The sequence below is a fragment of the Perca flavescens genome, chromosome 16 (assembly GCF_004354835.1).
Source record: "Perca flavescens isolate YP-PL-M2 chromosome 16, PFLA_1.0, whole genome shotgun sequence".
Classification (NCBI taxonomy): domain Eukaryota; kingdom Metazoa; phylum Chordata; class Actinopteri; order Perciformes; family Percidae; genus Perca; species Perca flavescens.
The window spans coordinates 24992877-25012010 of record NC_041346.1 but is presented as its reverse complement, the minus strand read 5'-3'; the positions used below and the strand labels follow the sequence as shown (position 1 = coordinate 25012010).

Genomic DNA, 19134 nt, shown 5'->3' with positions numbered 1-19134 from the left:
GATCCAGATAAAATAATTGTAGTTAAGAATGCCCTGTAAAAACATATTTCCCTAAGTGCTTCGCCCTCTAAACATGTCTGAGAAAGAAGCAACAAAACTAGATGAGGTTAGAGGAGGGAGCAGGGCGGAAATACAGACAGTGCAGAATTAATTTTTTAATGTGAAATATTTTGGAAGCCATGTTCCAAAGTTAAAGAGAAATGATCTCACAGTATTATCACAGGGCTGTCTATTTGATCTTCCTGCCATAGGCAGCTCTAGTCTATAATATTCTTAGAATATTAAAATAGTTTTAACCTCATAGTTTTTCTGGACCACTTATAGGAATTGAATTCATTTGTGGTCACTTACTGGCTTCATAATTAAATGCACTCCTCTAAAACCGTGTTATATAGTCTGGTGTAAACCTCAGCCATATACTGTAGGCCTGGTCCTAAAATCCTGTAGCCTCACACGCGCAATGCCACCGCTGGATGACATCATCTTTAAATAGACATGTTCAAACTGGCTTTACATTATAATATTAGTTTATATGTTATGTCCTTGGACATAAAAGATGGTATTGTAAAAGCTTAACCTATAAAATCCAAGTTGTCAGCACCATACATATAATGTATGGGAAAAAAACATAATAATCACAATACTCCAAACTCGTGATTTTGAAGCACTGTAACTATAAGATTGCCTCGTGTTTTTTCCTCTTCCTTTCTACTGTTGGCTACATTGTGTAATATGGGGCCTTATTGTGATGTTAACCTATTTTCTATAATATTGGCTAATTTACTGTTTACAATTGGAAGTTTGTTTTTATTATTGAAGAGCTAATTTTCCCTTAAGTTGTATGCATACTGGAAAGTATTCCTGGTGTCCTCTAATTGGAAAGTTTTTCCCAGCTGAGAGGCTAGAATCTAGATTTGTATGGTGCTGTTTGCCTGTGTGAACTTTGCCTGAGGAAGCCAAACGTTAATTAAGTGAGTACAGTGTGCAGGTTGTTTTTTTTTTTTTTGCCTCAGTCAGGAGTTTTTTATCCTGTCACTAAGACCTTTTTGTTGCAAGAACTGTTTTTGAAATTGCGATTCTAGTAATGTTCTACTATTTAATCAGTATATCTTTATATCAGTATATATTTTATCAGAAGATCAAAAACTGATTGATGATATTTATTTATGATTGATCCATAATCTGAAATTTGTCATTTTTCGGTCAACAAATGCCTCTAGCCCTCGAGCAGGTAGGATTTCAATATTTAGTTAAGTGATTCTTCAGCTGGTTTGGCCACACTGTCATCGAGCTTTGGCCCTCCAGTTGGAGGCCATCCTGCCACCCCATAATCAGGCCCCGCTTTTTTTTTTTTTTTTTTTGGAGTTTAGCGTAGTGGGTCATAAAGAAATCTAAGAATATAATGAAATATAAGCTCATCTAGGTGTAAAACAAACAATCCATGAATTGGCTCAGTCAGCTTAACACTGATTTCTGATAGAAGAATTTGTCTTTGTCCTGGTTTCTGGAAGCTTTGGAGGAACATTAGTTTTGTTTTTAGCATACATTTGGACTTTCAGCACACCAAACCAGCTACATGTGTTTGTGTCAGAACTTTAACGTTGAAATTGACCTTCTAAGTTGAGATTCAGACTTCAAACGTGGTTTCATGTAGTCTCAGTGCAGCTGATGTAATGGGAACATCACTCTAATTGCCTTGAACTTAAAGCAGCTTTGTTCATACCTGCTGTGTTCAGGTGCAGTCTGATGGGATCCATTCCACTCCTCTCAACCTGGCCATATACTGGAAGTGTACACCGAGTACATCAGACCTGCGGGTAGACTACCGCTACAACCCGGAGTCCATGGCCTCCCCCGGTCCACTCTCCAACGTACAGATCTTAGTGCCTGTTGACGGAGGAGTCACCAACATGCATTCTCTGCCTAACTCCATCTGGTAAGAAGTGGTGCATGTAAAATGCTGAAAACATATTCTATCTTAGTCAAACAGAAACAGCTCATTTCTTTCTCTTATTGTAGGAATCCAGAGCAGAATAAGTGTCTATGGAAGCTCAGTGAAATCTCAGAAAAGTCTGAAAATGAAGGTAAATCGTCTTTTTCTTTGTTTGGAATTAAGTGTGATTTATGGTTCTGCGGAGGCTCCACGCAGAACTTTCACCGTAGCCTATGCAGTGTTTTCCCTCGCTTTTTGGAAGACTTACAGTAGAGTTGGAAAAGCTAGAGCAGATCCTAAATAAATAACACTCAAAAGGCTTAAAGACAAAACTTGCTAAAGAAGTCCAACTACAGTCATTAGATCTGAGAAAACTCTTTTAGTGGTATTCATTCAGTTAGGTGGTGCCCAAAACGGCTAAGGTGCTGCACCTAAACCTTATAATAACCCTGCTATTTAAGTGACCTGAAGTTTATACTTGTGCATTGGTGTGTGCGTCAATCTCTTTAAGAGAACAGCAGGGCCAGCATGTGTGTGTGTGTGTGGTAGAGAGAGTGAGAGAGTGATGGTGATTAGCTTCGGCGCGAGTACCGACTCTAGAGTCATAGTGAGAGAAACAAAGTGTCTCCCCTGTGTTTTCTGACTACGGTGGGAGATCTGTAGCAGGAAAAGTTAACCCTCTCCTTGATTTCACGTTGTTTATGGAGAAGGAGAACCAGGAAATGAGTCAGGGGAACGGCAACGCTACCAAGCCACGGCCAAGCGGCGTGCGTCGCCGCGACGTGTAGTTACATTTTTTGAGAGGTGCACGTCAGGCTCCGGCATAGGGTCCAGCGTAGGGTCCGTGTCTCCACGTACCTACGTACGTAGCCACGGCGTAGATTCAACGCAGAAGCATAAATCCCGCTTTAGAGGCAGCTTGTACAAAATCCCACCTGTAGAGGATGTGTCCGGATAGGAAGAGAACTGGACCATTTGCTGGAAAGTGAGCGTATTTCTTTGTGTTTGACTCCCAGGCGCCGGGTCCCTGAGGGCCAAGTTTGAACTGTCAGATGGGCCATCGAACCCCTCCACTCTGGCAGTGCAGTTTATGAGTGAGGGGAGCACCCTGTCAGGAGTGGACATGGAGCTGCAGGGGTCTGGATACAGACTTTCCCTCAACAAGAAGAGATTTGCCACAGGTATGCTGTGCATGGGGATTAGCCATACGTACCTGATGCTGGTATATTTAATGCATCAGTGACTCAAACGGCTCACCTTTCTTTCTTTTTCTGTAGGACGTTATATGGCAGATTGCTGAGGTGACCCGCCACTCTGGTTCTGATGAAATAAAATCTTGTTTGACACAAAAGTTGGCAACTTTGCGAGGCTTCCTGAACCTCTGAATCCATCTGAGCTTTTGCCCGGGAGGCGAGAATCTCACTACAATAAAAAAAAAAACAGCACTGAGTATTGAACACTGTTTAAAAAAAACTAAAAAAAAAAAAAAAAAAAAAAAAAAAAAAAGAATTAAAGAAGACTAAGATGAGCTTTCAGGAAATGTGTAGATATGAAGTCTAATGATGCTTTCTGATCAATTCACTTTTGTATAGTCAGAAACAATTTATGGATTAGATATAAATCTATATTGTATTTTAAATCATAAAAAAGGTGCACTAACAATTTATCAGATGCTCTTCTTCCTCTTATATTCATTTTTTCCAAGAGCCTATAAGGAATATAAAACAAAACCATGTCTGCGTGGAAGAGAAGAAAAGGTTTCTCCCTCTTGGCCTCTGAACTGTAAATATTAACACGGATTATTCTGCTCGACCAGCTCTGACTCAACGCTCAAATCAGCTTTGTTTACTGATCTTTCTACTTTTCCTCCTCATGATTTGTCTTCTTTTCGTCACGTGCATTGAATCAATGAAGGTCGAATCTGTCTTAAACAGTACTCACGCACTAATGCACAAGCTTGATCTCTTAAACTAACATTGAAGTGCTTTCAAACTAATGCAAAAAAGAATCTGACCTCAGTGCCTCCTCTTATACTGCAGATCAACAGGCATCAGAAGTGTGTCAATGTTTTACCCAAATTTGGGTTTCCAGATTTAAGCTACATTTCTCTGTGATAAAATGCATGGAGATTTTTTTTTAAACAATCACTAATGGGGTCTGTGATCAGTGTGGTCTTTTTTTTAGAATTGAACTTTTTTTCCCTTGTAAATTCCCCTTCCAGTCATGGCTTGTATTTAAAAAAGATATATACTTTATGAAACAATTCTCAGCAATCTTGACTGTAAAACATAAATGGTAGATGCTTTAAAAACAAAGAATCAAGGGACATTGCCCCAAATTTCACTTGCAGCCTTGTTTTTTAAACTGGCTTTTTTTATCACACTTCTGTGCCCCATAAATGGAGAAATGTGCCTGAATCGAAATTTTCTCTAATCTTTTTTGTATATTACAGCACAGTCAATGAGAATAGCACCAACATTGTGCCAGTTGTTTTTTTATTTTTACTCCTTTTATTTGGATGTTGAAGGGAAAATGTCTCCTCTTTTTACAACCCGACTGTCTTCCAAAAACAAAGGGGTCATGTTTGCCTTCTGTGATTGAGTTTAATCATCAAGCCCTTTTATATCTTGCCTTTTTCTAATAGTTTCTAACGCTCGTCAGTTGAACTTAGCCCCTCACACAATCACTGTGCAGTAGATGATGTAAGTGAGTAGCATTAGCACAATAAGGCCAAATTAATGATCGTAATGCCTTCTCACAACTACTCGACACTCAATAATCCAGTGTTGTTAATTGGGGTTAGATATTGTGGCACAGTACTGCCATTGCCCTTTGAAACATTACTGGCCTGTCCTGCCTCTCACCCAGTGCATGCTGGGATAAAACTTTTGCAACTATAAACAGCACAAGTGGGTATGGAAAATGGACGGACGGATGGATGGATGGATGGAAAATGTCCTCTTGGTGCTTCATTCTTCACTCTTTTACTAATGAAGGCTGCTGCTGTAGAGGCTGTTGTGCTCCTTAATGGAGTATTTCTATGTTTTACATTGACCTCAACCATGTAATGATCCTAAAATTGGTAAATGTGCTGGTATGTGACGTGTGGAGACGCGATTAGTTAGTTGCCTGGAAGCTGTGATTGAAAATTGATGAAACTTTTTAGGGCAGGGGTTTCATACACTGTGCATCATGTGGCCAACTGACCTCTTAGATAAGATTTTAGGAAATATCTTTAAACACCAGGCTTATTTTTTACTCTCTGCTTTTTAACTGACTGGTTTGTAGGAGATTTAAACTCATATCCATACTTGATTCATCCGATGTCTCACTTGATCATTTATTTGATTTCATCATATCTGGCCAGGGTGATTATCACCATTTTTTTTAAAAACATTTTTAATGTTTTGTAAGCCTTTGATAATAATCTAGAGGCAGACATTCATCTTAAATGGATGATGCAATATACATTTAAATTGTGTCTGTTGAACTTAAATTTTGTATCTCACTCTGGACTTTAATCAGCCAAATGTTTTAAATGAATGAGTTTACATAAAATCCTCAGATTGTAGCACCAGAAATTTGTACAGTGAGAACATGTCGCTCTGTGTTTTTTCTTAATTATATCAGCGGTTTTGGTCCGATGAGCCAAATGCATTAAAAAAGCAAGAACACACATTCTGTAATTGTGTTCAGTATTAGCAAGCTGGTTCTTGCTGTCCCAACAAAACGTACAAAATAAACTTACAAGGCTCCTTTTTTTCGTCACTTTCACCCATGCCATCTTTCTTTATACAGTATGTTGTATTGAACAGAGTTTAAAGAGAGAAAAATTGTGTAAATGATTCTCATAAATTGTACATTTTTACCAATATCTCAGCCACTTTGTGTCTCGACTTTTATGATTTCTCATTGTGCCTGTATTAAATGTGTAATATATGAATATATACAAATATATTAAAAAAGACTAAGAGTGTTCTGTGTAGTTTCTTTTAGCCTCATCATGCAGATATAGTAAGAGCTTCCATCAAGATTATTTTTTGGGTATTTCTGCCTTTGTTTGACAGTTTTCTTTATTTTTGACAGTTAAGAGGTAGACGGGGGCGGTAGACTACAAAGTCGTAGGTTGGTGTCGAACTAGTGAGGTTGCGATGATGTGGCATGTGCTCAGCTACCAACGTGTTTCGATCAGCCCACATTTTTGTACAGACATTCATGGTTCCAAGTCATTGTACCCAGATGACTTTAGGGATATCTTAGCTTTTTATCTAACACCACCAGCAGTTCAAAATTTTGTCCAATAATTTTATAGTTAAAATTTTATGACCAAATACCTTCAAAACTGATGACATTCCCATGGGCCTCAGTTGTATCTCATCTAGTCTCGCTTTGCCAGACCTTCCTCTACAGCGCTGCGGAGGAGGGTCTGGCTAGTCCACAAAGCATTCCGGGATGGGAGAAAAACGTGTTCTGGTTTATTGGCATTTCTTTAAACCCATCGCAATCGTCATGGGCGGCACTAAGCTCCGCACAGAGCCACGGGGCCGCTGCAAAATAGCTTCAGAAGGAACTTGTTTTGGTGGAATGTGTGTACGTTCAAAAGTTGTTTTAGTCTTGCGAGATAAAACTCCGATTGGACAGATAGTCTAGCTAGCTGTCTGGATTTACCCTGCAGAGATCTGAGAAAAGGTTAACCATAGTCCTCATGAATCCACCGGAGTTTAAAATTCCAACACAAAGAAAGCAGATGGAAACCGACATCTGCCGAAAAGACATGCAGCCGGCGGAATTTCCTGCGGCACCGGAGCAATCCCGGAAGTGGGACGTCGTGGATATCTCATCTGAGGTGCTAATTAGCTAATGTTAGCATGCTAACGCGCTAAACTACGATGGTGAACGTGGTTAACATTAAAACTGCTAAACTTTTAACTGTGACGTTAGTGTTGTTGAGTAGATACAAAGAAGGTAGCAATGCCGCATACTGCTAGAGCATGAGTTAAAGAGAATTTAAGAAAGGGAAAGCTGTTTTTAAAATGAGCAAAAATGCCGATGCTTGAGCTTAGAATCGTGAATCTGAAAATAGGAGAGCAGTTTTACTCTTGCAGAGGCCACGATGTCCACCTGAGTTTCTTCTCTGCATTTTCGGGTCATCATGGTGATGACTGTATTAATGATTGTATTGAGTTCACTACAGTACAGTGTATCTCAAAGCAACTGAAATGTCATTTTAAAGACTCAACAGTACAAAAAACGACCCCTCACTTTAATCTACAAAGCTTGTGTGAACACTCTTTCATGTGGCTGGTGTTCTTTAGTAGAAATTCAGTGGAAAGATTTAAACATTTGAACCACACTGAATTGACCTGAATTGACAGATATACGTAGCACTCAGTGATAGATGGGGGAGGGGGGCATCTAAATAGCACCAAAACATACAGATTTTATGATAAAATATTGTAGGCTGAAAAGTCAGAAGTTGCAAGAGTACAAAAGAGATTTTTTTATTTATTTTTTTAAATGACCATGGTCCATATGCAGGAGGATAGGGCATGGGAACAAAGCTTGTAGACACCACCACACACGTTACTAATGTGCTGTTTGCACTGGGAGAGCCTCGTACAGTGCTTTGCTTAGGAGGATGTACGCACTACATCAACGCCTTGTTTACACACTCAGTCATGCCTTGTGTCCCTCTGCCTGAAGACCTCCTCCATGCTGTTTGAAATACACCGTCAGAGCTGCCTTTTCACAGCCACATGTGGGAGCCATCACTTTTCTCCGTCCGCCGGAGTCAGAAGAAGACAAAGAGATCTTAAGGTCTCCTGGGTATGATGTTATTCTCTGACAGGCCAAAGTGAGATATGTGAGCTGAAGTCATATCCAAAAACTGTTAGTCCATATGCAGACTCTTGTGTGTGGCCAGGCATTTTATACAACTTGACAGGATCTGTGAATTTGAGTGTGTGAGTTGTACAGGTAGCCGGCTAATAAAGAGAAATGAGATTAAGGGAATATAAATGAATACTTTGACATTATTGGCTTTCTTGCCAAGAGTTAGATGAGAAGATTGATACCACTCTCAAATTTCGATAGAGCTAAGCTGGCCTGGCTCAATTCTTAGGTTATCTGCTTACCGCCACCTCTAAATCTCACCAATGAACAGTGTTTCATACAAAAATCGAAGTGTATGAACAAGTCTCTGTCTTACGAGGGGTTATGTAACAGACCTATTGTACTGTAAATACGCTTATTCGCTTTTTTGTCGAGAGTTAGATAACAAGATTGATATCGGCCTCATGTTTGTACGGTAACTATACAGCCAGCAGCTGGTTAGCTTAGCTTAGCAAAGACTGGAGACAGTGGAAAACATCTTATGTTAGCCTGGCTCTGACCATTAAATCTGCCTACCAGCACCACTAAAGCTAACTAATTTACACATTATAACCCGTTTTATAGGAACATTTTTAGTGTAAAAATGACATGATTTTACATGGGGTTAGCCTATGGGTGGGACTATGTTTTGGCTGGGTGCAGCGTGTCTCAACTGGTTGGCTGGCAACCTCACAGTAAATCCAGATTTCCCTTATAAGTTTTAAAAATATTAACATTTTGGGAGTTTAATTTGAAGATTGATACCACTCTTATATTTGTATGCTGAACATGAAACAACGGCTAGCAGCCGGTTAGATTAGCTTACCATAAAAACTGGAGGAAAAAGTTAGCCTGTCCAGTGGTAACAAAATCCATCTATCAGCACCTAATTAACACGTTATTTCTCATTTGTTTAATCTGTCCAAAAACCAAAGTGTTGTTTTTGTACAAACACAATATACTGTGGTAATCAGTCAGCTTTAGAGGTGCTGGTAGGCAGACTTTGTTACCTTTGGACAGGCTAGCAGTTTCCCCTTGTTTCTAGTCTTCATGCTAAGCTAACTCTTGACAAGAAAGCAAATAAGAGTGTTTTCCAAAATGTCAAACTATTATTTAAAAACTGGGAATTCTGGGTTCTGGGATGGCCGAGCCACCTGTGTCTGGTATCGATTGAGAGAGTCTGAACGTCAGAATCAACTCCGTGAAACAGTCGGAGCAGAGGGAGCATTTAGTCTTTGTTGTCCACCATCACAGTGATGTTTGTCCAAAGGCTCACTGGAGCCATAGAGTTGAGTTATTCTACAATACAGAGAGCGAGCCCCACATCAGTAACATTTATGGACAATTTACAATTGATGTGCCCATTTGATCTCCCTCTTCACCACGAGGAAAACCATCTGAACAAACATGGATGGTGTAAGTTTATTGCATTAATATGGATTCTTTTCCCCCGATACTCCTGCTCACTCCACAACCGAGACGACCTCTTTAGAATAACTCAAACACGGAACATGTCAGACTCACATCCAAACGCATCTGTCACATTTTCCACTCAGCAAGCAGAACTCTGTCAACTGTTTCCTTCTGGCAATAATACATGAACACAATTCACAAACCTGACAGAGAATTTATCACGACAGAAGGACTTCAGCCAGTTTTACAATCAATCAATCAATCAATCATACAGCCTACAAAACCTATGTGTTTTAACAGATTCATTTTGGGGGATTTTTGCCTTTATTTGATCGTGATAGTAGAGTATAGACATGGAAACAGATGCTGGGTAACAATAATCTGGTCAAAAACACTTGCACAATGTTGAAAAATAATAATAACTTGCACACTGTTTTCTCGTTTATATAGGTAGGTGTGTTTCCTACCTTTACCCTCAGCCTAAGGAGAAGACCATTTGTGGTCGACATCTTGGCTTTTATCTATGAAATATATCCTGAACATATCTGAAGGGCCAATCTGAGAATAAATCTAAGCAATCTAATTAATCTAGCAATCTAAATAAATCTTAATGAAATACAAGTGAGCTATTGTATAGAAGAAAATACTGTAGCGGAAACTACCACAGTGACAGTTTTGAGTAGCCTACTTTGCCAGGTAGTTATATTTCTGTCTGTCTGTGAACAGTTTTGTTACCGCGGTAGCAAGATGCAGTCAGGAAACTTTACAGGTGTGTAGATGAGATCAAAATGAACCATTAACCCTAACCCCCCATCCCCCCTCCCACTTAACACCTCTAGCCCGATTTGGTGTTGCAGCTGGTGTTCCACTTTCATTCCGCAGGAAATTCCGCTGGATGCATGTATTTTTGCCGGTGGATTTATGAGGACTATGGTTAACTGCTCTGCAGGTTAAATCCAGACAGCTAGCTAGACTATCTGTCCAATCTGAGTTTTCTCTCTCACGACTATTTTGGCTCAATGGTGTTTTTTGCCCCCAACGGCTCCTTCCAGGCAGCGCTGCGACCGCTGCCTTCAAGGCACCTAACCCTAACCCTAACCCTAACCATAACCATAACCATTGCCTAATTGACGTCAAGGCAGTGCTGCGACCGTTGACTTCAAGGCACCTAACCCTAACCCAAACCTAACCAGTGCCTAATCCTAATGCCATTGGGGGCAAAAAAACACCTATAAACACTATTTTACAGCGGCTCCGTGCAGATCTCAGCGCGGGCCATGACGATTGTGATTGGTTTAAAGAAATGCCAATAAACCAGAGCACGTTTTTCTCCCATCCCGGAATGCTGCGTGGACTAGCCAGACCCTCCTCCGCTCCACAGCGTGTGGATGGTCTGGCAAAGCGAGACTACGGCTGGTGTGATACATTTTCACTGACTTACTGTATTAGTTGATAAACCAGAAAGCACATTTACAGTAATCTAGCCTAGGTTTGTGGAAAATGCCTGAATTTAGTCTTTCAGTGTCCCCTGGAGCAAGAAATGTCTCTGTCTCTATCTCTGTCTCCATCCTTTAAATAGAGGGTCTTCCTGTTTTCATCACTGTCTACATGACCCGGACTTCACTTGTATCTGGAAATAATTAAACCGTACATTCTGTTTGGTTGGTTTCACAGCTACCAGTTGTATATACCTTCACCCCTCTGCTTCTTTTGCACATTCAAGACACTGAGTCAGCTGAGATGTACTGTAAAGCCTGGGGTTAGGTAAAGATGGTGAACTGCAATAATTGTACTGCTGATACACGGCAACTGCAAACAGACATGGACAGAAATACAACTGTTGTGATTTCAATGTTTCCTGACCACTGCTAGAAAGGTGAAAGGATTCACTGGAAGTGAAATTCAGATCCAGTGAGGAGACATTCACAGTCCCATCAGCTGGCAGACCCCACTGCATTTTCAGCCCTGGGGAGAGGGAGTGGACCCTTTCGTGCCATGTTCACAGAGGCACGTCACAGGCTATTTGTCATGGTAAGCATGTGTGTGTGTGTGTGTGTGTTTGTGTGTGGGGGAGGGGATCACTGAGAAATGGTCACATCCTAATTCCTACAGTGATCCTTTGGCCCTCCTTTATTGCAATTGCAACTGTAATGCTTCTCAGCAAATAATGATAGAGGGAAATCAGAATGATTAAATTGATTAAATTAACAGAACGAGACTGACAGTGTTCACACAAAAGGAGAGAGACGAGGACAACATTTCAACTCTCGAGACCACTTTGTCAAGGTCCTGGTCTAGTCTCGGAATCTACGGCATTTTTACTCGGTCTCAGACAAAGAGGCATTTCTCATGATACACAAATGGCAATCAAAGAGGTGAATGAGGAAAAATCTTAAGTTGTTTTCTGTTGACGTTTTTTTTAATGGGCCTATGTTTAGCATTTTCCACATTTTATCGTGTCATGCAGCGTGGGACTCTAACGCAATGGTTGGGTCTTGGTCTTGACTCGGTCTCAACCCCAAAAAAGTCTTGGTCTTGTCTCGGTCTCGATACACATTGGTCTTGGTGATGACTTGGTCTCGGTTTAGGTGGCCTTGAATACAACACTGGTTCAAACAGAAGGAGAGAGACAAGAACAACATTTAAACAAAGGGAAAAGAGACAAGGACGCTTTTTAAACAGATGGTGAAATGACCAGGACACCGTTCACACAGAAGGAGAAGAGTCAAGGGCACCATTTATACAGAGGGAATGGGGTGAACAGTGCCCTTTATCTCTTATTCATACAGAGGGAGGGAGAGAGAAGACAAGCCTTGGTTTCTACACACCTAAAGGCCCTGACACACCAGGGAGACCGTTGGCGGTGAGTGTCCGTCGCCGTGGTTTTTGTGGTGTGTCCAGCTCTGTCGCCAACAGTCGATCTTCAAGCACCACCAGGTGAAAAGAAGGGTGGCCCAATGTGCAGCTTTGGTGCATGAAGGATATGGAGGGATGTGTTAGGAGTTAGGATTCTCCAAATCACATCCTTTAAAGGGTGACATCTGTGAAGCGACTGTAGGCTGTATAGATGTTGGACAGATGTGCTATTAACCCTTGTGTTGACTTCGGGTCACATTGACCCGTTTTCAATTTTTGTTGTATATCATAAAATATGGGACGTATATATAAGCGCTGAAAATGTGTGGAAGAAAAATTTAACAATTTAAAATGTTGGAAAAAGCAAAAACAAACGTCGTTTCAAGGTTGACGGGAAGACAACACAAGGGTTAAACGGTGGTGGCAGAGAAGTGAAACAAGCATAAGCCCAGGGGATCAATACACCCCAGTGTGTGTCAACAGGAGAGACACACACACACACACACACACACACATAGTGGTGTTTCACTATCTTTGTGGGGACCCGTCATTGATATAATGCATTCCCTAGCCCCTTACCCTAACCTTAACCATCACAACTAAATGCCTAACCTTAACCCTTACCCTCACCCTAACCATAACCTAATTCTAACCCTAATCTTAAAACCAAGTCTTAACCCTCAAACAGCCCTTTAAACTCGTGGGGTCCAGCATTTTGGCCCCACAAAGCTGTCGGGACCCCACAAGTATATTGGACTCCCGGTCTTTGGACCCCACAAATATAGTTAAACAAGAACACACACACACAAACAGAACTTTCCTTCTTTCCAGAGAGGAAATGTTCAGTCCGTAAATATTTGGAGTTGGCTAATTGAAAGAATCTGTGCAGCTAAAATTCTGGGGGATTCTTTAAACACTGCACTTGTATGGATTCTTTGTATAGTTATCTGTCCCTTTGTTCATTAGTGCCAAGTGAAATGAGCTGAGGCTATGGTAAACATAAAGACAGACAGACAGACAGACAGACAGCCATACAGACAGACATACAGACACACACACACACGCGCACACACACACACACACACACACACACACACACACACACACACACACACATACATTCAAAGACACAGAAACACAGGTTAGGTTTGATCAGCCACTGGCGTTGTGTGTTTGATACTCGCTTGTTTCCCTCTGAAGACCTTTTGTTTTGCTTTGCCATAAGCGGCATATGATGCTGCTTTCCGCATTGGCATGCTTGTTACACGCAATACAGTGCGGATGTGCTTTTATGTAGGCAAATGCAAGCTGTCCGCTGGGAGAAGAGCAGACTGCTATGAAATTCAACTGAAAACATGTTTGCATGTCACAGTGTTTGCATTCGGAATTAATAATTCATGAACATAGTTTTTTTTTTTTTTTTTTTTTTTACTGTAGCGCACACACATGTCTAGCTGTTTGCTCTGCTGCGGCCTATGCAGGAGACACACTAAGTAGGCTACTAATACATGAGAATATTAGATTAGCAAGTCTAATAGAAATTCAGCTTTGTCACACAACCATAAAAGGAGAGTTAAACTAATACAGAGAATGGCTTGCCATACACTGAAAGAACAGGCAGCTTTAGCAGACACCCTGTGTGAAATAAAAGGCTCTTTCAGCTGCGTGTTACGTGTGGGTTTCACCTTGTGTGCAGCTCGTTTAGCCTCTGACTGTAACACGTATAGCGTGATGTGTTTTTAAGCCCCTCCACTTAACATGCTAGACTGATCTGTTCAGCTATCGCAGCATGAGCTGTCGCTGATAAGTTATGCATAGCAGCGCAGATGGGTGACGTGTGTGTGAAATGACATGTGACAAGGTGGATTTCGGATCACGTTCCATGCGTGCAGGAATCTCCCTTTCTTTTTATTTTTCTGCCTCTACCAAATCTTCTCTCATGGTGTTAATACTCACATTGTGTTCACTGGGGACTGCTGACATGTCTCATACCTATCTCAAATATGAACCGTATGGGGAGTTTATTGTATAGTGCCATCATTTGACGGCATTCTTATGTTTTATTGTGTAGGCGTATGTTAATTACATTACTATTGTTCCATAATTTGTTCAAACAAGCCTTTCTGCGATAATTCACCAACCCACACTCCTTTGTGCATGCAGCCATTATTCAACAGTTGTCCACATGAGTTCATGCAAACATGCTAAAAAAAAAGAGTTGCCATTTGAAAATGGAGAATGATACTGGTACACAATGTTCTTATCATTCAATTATTTTTTATTGGTTTCAGGTTCACAATGTTCTTATCCCCTGCCGACATAATTCAAGTGCAGTCAGGTTAACTGATAGATAGATAGATAGGTTAACAAGATGTCCTCCTGGCCGGTAAGTGTCTTTATAGTTACTGAATGTTTTTTTTGTTTTTTTAAGATTATTATTTGGTCATTTTTAGGACAACTGAAGTAATTAAAGGGGAGAGAGGGGGGAATGACGTGCAGCTACCTGGGCGTCCAAGTTACTGAGTGTTGATTCGACTTCACTGTGAGAGGCTCATTTGGAATTTGACACCCATGGGACTCATGGACCAAGGATTCTGGGCTGACCTGGTGGTGCAAAGACCTGTAAGGGACACCAACAGAAATCCTACAGCAGCCCTGAGCGGGCCACCTGATGACCCGACCCCACGTCCCATGTCAATCACACAGATTGCTGGACGGTGAGAAGACTGGAGCCGTCCTGCTGTTCTCAGGAGTGTTCCTAACCCGTGTGTGGGTCACTTTCACAATCATGGGCCGGCATCACTACCAAGCCACCACCAACTTTGATTGCACCCAAATGCTGGGCCCCATCATGATCTCCGTCAGAGGCTCTTTCATGCTCACCAGTGTCTGTAAGTTTGGGATCATCTCCTGCTGGACCTGCCAACGGTGGGAGGGGGAAGTGCATGTGATGGAGCACACCTCAATGGGACATTCTTTTACGTTAAGCGGCATAAATCAACCAGTCGTGGTACATAATGCCACAGCAATGCTATTTATTCCACCGCAATATAACCTCATAACCCAGGACGTACGCCATGCCATTGAGTTCCAGCCTTCTCTAAATCCATAAAACATTGGTTATTGACTAATCAAATATGCTGCCATAATCCAGAATAATGTGTTTGTCCTTATCGCTACAGTAGTGTCTCTGTGTGTGCTTATGTGTTGTTGATGCATTCAAATGTGTGTCTATGCACTTTTACCTGTGTCTACTGTGTATGATACTTGGGTTATGTTTTTCTCATGCCATCAACCTGCCAGTTGTCATAATCTGGAATAGTGGTTGTGTCATTTTACTTGTCTATGCCTATGTCTTTCTTCTTTTATGTGTATTTGTTGTATTGCTGTAACCGCTACAGCAATACAACAAATACACATACACATACAAATACACATACAGTGTAGCCTATCTGTTGTTTTAAGCTGTTCACCTGCTATGGACTGCAGATGCCTGCATGGCTAAATCTGGCACATTTACATGTTGGACTCATTGTCCATCACATCACATGAGCACATCACTGTGCTCATGTTGCTTAATGTGCGTTGTCCCTTTTAAATAAAGAAATCTAAAAAATAAAAATAAAGAAATCTACAGAAGCACACCACAGAAGAAGCAGGTAGAGAACAGTGCTTGCATGACAGGCATTGCTTCAACTTTGAAGGAAGCACAAACCTTTAAGAAACTAAACTTATTCCTGCTGGGGTCCTCGGTGCTGTTGTTGCTGATGAACTTGTGGTTTGACAGGACCGGCACATGCACAGGTCTTCATGCAACATGCCGACACATGAGCAGAGGTAGAGGGTTAATCTTCAATCTTCAGTCAGATTTAACTGCGTTTAAAACTCACAGCTTCTCACAGTGCTCATTAGAGTGGGCCAGAGTTAATTTCTTATTAGCCACAAGATCATTTTCTGCTTGGCTCAATACTCTCTTAGCCAATTATGGAGCAATGAATCTCTCTGTAACAGTCAACACGCTGATATCGATTCAGGTAAATGACTAAAACTTTACAATGTGTCACAAACCGTATTAGTTCTGGTCACTTTGAAAAAGTAACAAACTAAAACTTTTTAGTTACTGTAAAGGGGGGAATGTTGACAAGAGATAATCAGTGTAACACTCTCATAGGCTTTTCATAAAATCAAATTAGCCTTTTGTCAATAAAATGAGAACAACTGAGACCAAAATAACTTCCCAACTTCTCATTTAATCCCCCTTAGCTGTGTTGACATTCACTGCAGTCTTTCTAGCTCAGGGGTATATTCAACATGTGGCCTGCGCTGTGCTGAATCAACGGTATGACGTCATACATAACATTTGACAGTGTATATATGCTATGCAGAAGAAAAAGCGTGATTTTTTTTTAGTATCATATTTTCACACCTGTTCTTAAACCAAGTTTGGAGGGGGAAACATAACATTGTGTATTATCGCAAAAGAAAGGTTTATTTCCACTAATTGCACGATCCAATTTATAAAAAAAATATATATAAATCCAATCAAATATCCTTGGACAGACAAGGTTTCTGCTAAACCCAAAGCTGCATCCCATTAGTGGAAAGTTACAAGTTTTCACTTTCTTTTATTGTTTCGAGACGATTACTCCCAGCACGTTTCTAGGAAAATATTTCACTTTAATAAAAGCAGACAGCAGGAATAATACAGTTTAACCTAGGATAACTATAAACTGCTGCCCTGGTCATATGAACAATATGCTCCGCTCACCAGCTCTCACTTATGTTGTCACAACTTCTGACCTGTTTCAGTCTGTTTCCACGGGTTAATGCCAAATACAGGAACGATCAAGGGAGAAATTGCTCAGCCTCGTTGTTTTCTTTTTAAGGGCAATCGGCTTCCTAACGTGCGCTTTTTAAGCATAACCAATTGGGCCTGTAAACACATGGATACGAGCCATTATAGCTCTTCTCTTCAGGGAACTTTCCCGCAACCAAATCAACTAACAACTAACGTTCCCAGAACGTTCTGGGAACCATACATCGTTAGCTGGGTTGCATCCAGCCTGCCTGAGATATGTTCATTAATTCCTCATATATAAGCGACAGAGGAGACAGAGGATGACAAGGCCGATGCTACCTGTTCACCTCCACCTGCATGTGGAGACATCCACCCTTCATTTAGCACAATAACACAATCTGACACTTAGCTCTCAGAATGTCGTGTCTTTCTGAGCTCCTCCTCCTCCTCCTCTAACTCTTCCTCTTATCTTGCTAAAATGTTAAACGATAAAAATGGTCCTGCGGAACAACAACTTCCATTTCCCCCGTGCGTTTCATTCCCGCAGCAAACTTCGCTTGTAGTTTTGACTTTCCTCTCACAGCTGTTATCATGTACAGTTACCATCATAATTATGTATGAAGTCATAAAATCCACTAAAAATGAGGCTCCCTTGGAAGAAAACCTCATTTTAAATGGAGATTTATGGACAAACTCGGCTCTATCTGAGGGCTCTAAGGTTCTGGAAACTTAGAGATATAACACATTTATATTCTCAGCATTACCCCCCCCCCCACCACACACACACACACACACACACACACACACACACACACACACACACACACACACACACACACACACACACACACACATCCAGTGCTTGTTGTCTCTCAGCTGCAGAAACCACTCTACAGTACATGCCAATTAAATGTTAGCAGAGGGAATGTGGACAGCCTGAAACAAACATGGGGGACACTTTAGAAGAGATACTTTAAGAAAAGGAGAAACATTAACTTTAAAAATCATTTAATTGTAGGCTAATTGTTAGCATGTTGGCAGCTTTTCTCACATTTGTGTGTGTGGCGTTAAAAGCGACATTAAACGTCAAAGGATGACCGCCTAAACAGCATAAACCAATCGCAATATGTCATTATTACATTATATATCTTTACTATTAATGGTGATGCTAATAACAACAGGTCACTGGTCATAATTGGGCCAGTAATCCACTCGGATTAAGAAGAATGTCGTGTTTATTCCCCCTTTTCCCTGCAGGATCCTTCAACTCTAATAGTTTAGTGAGGCGTTTACTGTCGGTTGTGTTTGCAGGACAAACACAAGTGTCACTGCACCACACGGGGGCAGAAACACTGAGGAAATCAACACACCTTCTCTCAGGGTCAGGTCAGGTACGGGATAAAAATGCATAATAATAATAATAATAAGAAGAACAATAGTGATTATAATATTTACAAAATATGTGTCGTTTACAATGAATAAAGCAGTTTTCTTTTAAATTCTTTTAAATTCTTTTAAATCAGGGTTTAAAACTCTCCTGTTCATCACTGCCGGTTATTACGTTACATTTGGCATTGATCATTCGTAACTTCGTAACTTTTATTCCCCCAGTTTAATCAACTTTATCTTACTACTTTTCTTTGAATTTTTTTTTTACTTTTTATAATCCTATTTATATGTCTTTTGTCTCACAGAACAAATATAAATGGACTCTTTTTTGTTAAAAAGTTGCCACACGAATAAACTCTTTGTTAACTAACTTTGTTAATAATGAATGAACTAATTCAAAAGTCTTCGTTTCGTCTGCATGCAGCTTTGGTGTTCAACGCCGAATGACGATTAACAGACAACACACGAACACAAATAATAACCCTGAAACACAATCACAACTTTTTGATTTTTTGTTAAATTAAAATTGTTTGCTGATTTAATTGTGATCGAATCAGGAGCTTTTTTTTTTTTTGGGAGTTTATTTATTTGGTTAAAACTTTTTCTAGTGGCAAAAAATAAATAAATGTTCTTCTCTTTTTCCTATATAATTATTATTTGCAAAGGAAGTATGTGGAGGGTGGGGTGGGGGGGGGGGGGTGAAGCGAAAAACAAAATGTTTGGTGTCAAATGTTTCTCTACATACATTAAATAAATAAAAAACATGAAAAAACGGGCATTGATGTAGAACAACAAATATTTACAACAGACGCGAATATATCTTTGACATTTGACATTTGATATTTTGTATAAAAAATAAAAAAAAATCGGTGCT

The 19134-nt window shown here is 40.5% G+C and overlaps 1 protein-coding gene across 7 annotated transcripts in view; it reads left to right on the top strand.

The window, feature by feature from the left end:
• fcho2 (FCH and mu domain containing endocytic adaptor 2) overlaps positions 1-5900 on the top strand; it is a 51114-nt gene extending 45214 nt beyond the window's left edge. For all 7 annotated transcript variants that reach the window (XM_028601262.1, XM_028601269.1, XM_028601263.1 and 4 more), the window contains 4 exons: positions 1737-1936; positions 2020-2084; positions 2950-3114; positions 3211-5900. In XM_028601262.1, coding sequence (XP_028457063.1) covers positions 1737-1936; positions 2020-2084; positions 2950-3114; positions 3211-3233 — 453 coding nt within the window. In that variant the 3' untranslated portion in view covers positions 3234-5900. The remainder of the gene's footprint in view (positions 1-1736; positions 1937-2019; positions 2085-2949; positions 3115-3210) is intronic.
• The last annotated feature ends 13234 nt before the right edge of the window (positions 5901-19134 follow it).